The sequence below is a fragment of the Arachis stenosperma genome, chromosome 3 (assembly GCF_014773155.1).
Source record: "Arachis stenosperma cultivar V10309 chromosome 3, arast.V10309.gnm1.PFL2, whole genome shotgun sequence".
Classification (NCBI taxonomy): Eukaryota; Viridiplantae; Streptophyta; class Magnoliopsida; order Fabales; family Fabaceae; genus Arachis; species Arachis stenosperma.
Window position 1 is genome coordinate 43,378,499 of NC_080379.1, and position 5,219 is coordinate 43,383,717.

At 35.5% G+C, this 5,219-nt stretch overlaps 1 protein-coding gene across 3 annotated transcripts; it reads left to right on the forward strand.

Annotated features, from left to right (window-relative positions):
* Window positions 1-512: 512 nt before the first annotated feature.
* LOC130967995 (uncharacterized) lies at window positions 513-4,739 on the forward strand. 3 transcript variants are annotated; one of them, XR_009081480.1, is made up of 5 exons: window positions 513-1,249; window positions 1,907-2,007; window positions 2,399-2,816; window positions 3,034-3,300; window positions 4,335-4,739. XR_009081480.1 is itself a non-coding variant. In XM_057893070.1 (5 exons), the coding sequence occupies exons 1-3, from the start codon at window positions 946-948 to the stop codon at window positions 2,704-2,706; spliced, it is 513 nt and encodes a 170-aa protein (XP_057749053.1). In that variant the 5' UTR covers window positions 513-945; the 3' UTR covers window positions 2,707-2,816; window positions 3,034-3,300; window positions 4,335-4,739. The 3 variants fall into 3 exon arrangements, 1 of the variants encoding a protein (XP_057749053.1); XM_057893070.1 differs by having other exon boundaries at window positions 2,599-2,816; XR_009081479.1 differs by having other exon boundaries at window positions 523-1,249; window positions 2,731-2,816.
* Window positions 4,740-5,219: the final 480 nt, after the last annotated feature.

The following is a 5,219-nucleotide window of genomic DNA, read 5'->3' on the forward strand; positions in this document are numbered from 1 at the left end:
AATATGCTTATAATTAATATTTCTTCAAAAGGAGAATCATTCTTTTTTTTTTAATGCTTCAACATAAATAAATACCAACCACTATATTGAAGTGTTTTTTTTTTCAAGTTTTTTATATTATATTCAATACTCTTATTTGCTATACATGCACATGAATTTCAAATAGTTCGTAAATATTTGATCCGACACTACAAGAAAAACACCCATTCAGCCACACTTTTTTAGGATACATTTGAAAAGCGTAGCCTATTCTTAGAATAGGCTACGTTTTTCTCCGTGTTTTCTTTTTGTAGGAGAATAAGAAACACATTTGTGACATCACTTGAAAAGTGTAGCCTTAGGTATTATAAATATCATTTATAAAGCGTAGCCTTATTTTAGAAGCTATGGGTTCACTTTTTTAACCAAAAAATACACTTTCAAAGAGTAATTTATTTGTCAAGTTTCAGGTGCGCTTTAAAAGTGTTGCCTAATGTATCTCAGATCGAATGTCTAACACTTAATAACTTTTTTTCAATTTTCAACAAATGATACACATACAAACACTTAGCCAAATAAATTGAAATCATAAAACCCCACCTTGTCTTTTCCCTTCTTCGCGCCACCCCCAACCGAGAGAAGACTCTGCGCCATCACCACTCATCACCCCCAAATCAGAGAAGACTCTGCGCGCTATCACCACTCACTGTAACATCCCTAATTTCTAACTGTAAATCCCAAAATCCCCAAATTAACTCAAAAAATCCTAATTTCCCCAATTCCTAACCCTAACAGCCGCAACCTCACCCTTCTTCAACGTAACAAACAAAAGCAGCCACTGTAGAGAGAAGAGGGATCGGGAGAAGAAGAGCAGAGAGGAAAGGCCTGCCCAGCCGTCACCACCGCAGCGCCGCTGCAGCTATTGCCACCTTCAGAGCTGCGGAAAGTCGTCCTCCCTGCCGTCGAATGCCACCGTCGTGTCGCACTTGCGAGAGAGAGAGAGAGACAGATTCGAGAGGAGCTACCCACGATCGATGCCGTCAAAAACAGGCTCTTCGCCGTCACCACCCACGAAGCTGCGAGGAGCCGCTGTCGTGCTCGTGTCGCTGTGCGCCGTCGAGCTTCCCTCACCCTGAGCCGTCGATCTGTCGCCACCGCTACAAGGGCCTGTCGCTGGAGCCACGATTGTCACTGAGCTTCCGTCGCCGCTGCCGTTCAAGCCGCTGCTGCCGTCGATTTGGAGTTGCTGCGATTGGAGCCACTAGCGGGGGTGAGTTGCTACTGCCTTCTTTTTCCTGAAATTTCATTCAAATAGCTGGATTTCCCTTTCACTAATTGTTGTAATTGAAGTTCATTTCAATTGCGAAATTTGATTTTGCAGCGCTAGTTGTGATTGTGCAAGTTGTGAAACATATTTATATATATAATATTCAAATGTGTGTGCTTTTTTAGAATATTTGAGCTGCAATCTTGAAAATTAAAATTAGTTTTTGTTGAAATGAAATGGTGGAGCTTTTGCTTCTTCTTTTTGATGTTTATGTATTCTAAGTTATGGTTATTTTGTTTCTTCGAGGCCTAGTGATTTTGCTGCTTTAGTTGAGTTAGGTATTCTTCAAGTATAATTTATAAACTTTCAGAGGATTTTTAGGTTATTGAAGGGTGCAGTGCTTTTTGGATTCATGGCATTTGGTACTTTTTAAGTTTTAATTGATCGATAACTGAGATTACCTTCATCAGAGTCTGCATTTTGGAAAATGATATACTACTCTTTTATGCTGATGAGATTTATTTGCTAAGTAAAAAAAAAAAAAGCGGCCCGGTTCACAAGCATCCCGCGTTCACACAGGGTCCCGAGAAGGGCCGCACCCAAAGGGTGTAATTTATTTGCTAAGTACTATATTGCTAATTTGTTTCAATGATTTCTCAGAAATTCAATGGGTTCATGAGGATAGAATTACATTGTTCACCGCTGATGGACTGGTGCAGATTGGAGGCTCTATCACCCCTCGCCATGTTAGCTCTTCAGATGTATGATTTTATTATGCAATTTCATTAATTTTTTCTATAATCATTTATTTAGGTAAAAAAAGTGACTCTGTTAGTGCCGTTTCACTTCTGTTAACCATGCTTGTTGGTGTTGGGGTTTTAACTTTTTAGGATTTATCTTGGATTTATCTTGGATTTATCTTGGCTTTCATTACGTAATACACTAAAAAACAAGACTCTCTAGGCTGGAATGATGAAATTAGCATGTGAGATCGAATCTTTAAACACATCAATTTCACATATGCATGAAGAGGGTTCTGTGTTATAAGCTAGAGAGACTATATGCATATATATCTTGTCATGACATAATAAATTATCTACATGTGTGATTTGAAGACACACACTCACCATCAAATAGAATCTCATATTGCAGTCTCTCACGCAAACTCAGAACAGAGAGAAAAAAGTTGCCACAAAATTTATCAAGACACTACAGTGCCATTGTTATTATATATGCGCTGTGAGTTAAGGGAGGGGTAGTACATTCTAATAACTACTAATAACTAAGTCGATAACATAATTTGATATAGCAAAGAACTTGGGTTATGGCACTGTGAATTTGTGTGATGTTAGGTTTATTTGCCTACAAATTCATACACTATAGAAGGAGAAAAGATGTATATCATGTTATGGGGTATTGTGCATGCATGGCCAAAGGTGCAGCTGAGACACTTAAATTGAACATGGCTATTATCTTGTTACCAGTTTGCCGGAACACTATTACTTGGATGAGGAATAAGACCAAGCTTGGCATCATGGTTCCTTTTGATGACAATCTTAACTTCCACAAGGTAATATTTTCACTTGCCCCAAATATTTGTTGGGACTTGTGTGTTTTCACAAGTCAAATTGCCAAAAGAGTATGAAGAATATTTGGAGTGTTTCATGAATTAGAAGTGGCAAATTTGCTTCTCAAGGAAAGATTCCCTTGCTGAATAAATGTGTCACCATTTAAATAAAGTTAGTAGTACAAATAAAGTGAGGGTATATATGTTGTTGTTCTTGCAGGTGATAGCTGTGGCAGTAGCAATTGGTGTTGAAATACATGCAATTTTTCATCTTTCTTGCGACTTTCCTCGCCTCCTTCGTACAAGCCCTCAAAAGTACAAGCCGCACCTTGATTCAGGAGAAACAGGGTTAAGCTTCCTAAACCACTCAACAGTCTAACTGGCTTCAATGCATTTTGGTACTCACATCATCTCTGTCATTGTCTATGTCTCGTTGATTGTTCATGGAATCAAACTTTTCTTGACCAAAGAGTGGTACGAGAAAACGGTTAGTAACTTCAATCCCTTTTCCTTTGTATAAATTGCACTGACACTTTTCTGAGGTTAAAGTTAAATTATATACAACACTTTATTTTTTTAATGTTTGCATTGACTTTGTTAGTGCTGTGTTTATAAAAGAAATTAATACCACAGCTTACAATCTATAGAAATATTAAGTATTATATAACTTTAAATTGCACTAGAAATTCATTAAAAATTTAAAATATACTATTACAAATATCAAAACAGAGAAGTATTGTGTGTATTATTGTCTAATGTCAAGACTAGAGAGCAGCCATCGCATTTTACCCTTTTCCTATTTAGAATAAATTATCATTTTTAATCATAAAAGATTTAAGTGCTGACAATTTTATGCAGTGTGGACAAACCTTACTTGAATTGCTTTGAAAGAAGTTTTATTTACTGTTCTTACTCTGATGGAAAACAACTTTAAAATTCTGCTTCTTTATGTTGTGACGTCAATGTCAATAAGTTGCCACTGATCATGTCTAGTTTGTATCAATCAGATGCATTTTGATCTGGTTTTCTGCAATTATGGCCTAAATTTTAATTAATTTAATTTATTCATTCTATTTGAATGTTCTCGTGGATGATAGTATCCTTAAATCATCCTTTTACTAGTTGGAGTTGTTGATAAATGTTGGTTTCAATGTAACCTTAGTGGCTCATGAAACGACGAGGAGAGAGATTAACTAATTTATTAAGATTCACGGATGGCACTTGTTTATTACTTGTCAGTTAATGATAAAAAGGTCAATGTACTATAGAGAAAGCACTACTTATAGATGCTATTATGATGCATATCATTTTATTGGCATAATGGTTCATACTAAAGTGACTTTGGGGATTATTTTCCTTTAATATGCTGCCTTATTGCTCATAACATGGAATATGATGAATCAGGAATACACTATAAGTTCTGGCATGGATTGTTCTTTGGTTCCTTTTATTGTGATTTATGGACTTATCATATATGATCATGCTATCACTTCATATTTTGATGGGTTTCTTATTGTGCAGGGGTCTGATTTAGATAGTTTATTAGAGGAGAATAATGTAACATCTTCAGCCAAACCAATTGTTGGCTCAACACCTCTGAAGCAGAATCAGAGGCATGAAGGTAGTGCAAGGATTATTAGAAGCATACTCTCAAACAAGGAAATACTCTCAAACAAAGAAATGCGCTAAAGTTAGTCAGCCAGGCCTCAATCGGAACAGGCAGTACCAACATCTGATCTACAAAAAGAAAGACAATCACCTCGCCCTGTACATGTACAATTGATTTTGAAGTAATTTATTTTTAGAGAAATAAATTTTATTTTTAGAGAAATAATTTGTATTATTCCCAAATAGAAGATCTTATGGCTGCAAATTTATTATGGCAACCTAGATTTTGTTTAAGGATAATTTTTATTATTTAAAGAATATTGGATTGTATTATTATGTATTTATTTTTATTTTATAATATTTTACTAATTTAATTAAAAATATAGGATTATATATATAATTATATTATTAAATATTAGGTTTTAGAAAAAAATTAATATATATATATATACAAAAAATAAAAAAAAAACAATGAGGGACCTAAGGCTACACTTATATACAGTAGTTATTGTATACAAAAAAAGAAAAGAAAAAAAAGAGAGACTTAAGGCTACACTTATAAACAGTAGCCATGGTATACAATGTGGCTACGCTTTACAGATGATGTAGTTGCACTGAAAAGCGTAGCCTATTTTGGTAAAAATGGAAGCTGAAAAGCGTAGCCTTTGGTCCTGAACAGCATCACTTGAAAAGCGTATCCTGTTCTCAAACGCCAAAAGCGTATCCCTTGGTGCAGAAAAGCGTAGCCTTTGAGAATAGGCAACGGCTGAATAGGAATCACCCTAAAAAGCGTAGCCG

What these genes read in the sequence shown, in the direction of transcription:
- LOC130967995 (XM_057893070.1), top strand. Translation starts at nt 946, where the DNA reads ATGCCACCGTCGTGTCGCACTTGCGAGAGAGAGAGAGAGACAGATTCG. An exon ending in GATTGGAGCCACTAGCGGGG is followed by an intron (nt 1,250 to 1,906) that starts GTGAGTTGCTAC and finishes ATGATTTCTCAG; the next exon opens with AAATTCAATGGGTTCATGAG. An exon ending in GCCATGTTAGCTCTTCAGAT is followed by an intron (nt 2,008 to 2,598) that starts GTATGATTTTAT and finishes GTGTGATGTTAG; the next exon opens with GTTTATTTGCCTACAAATTC.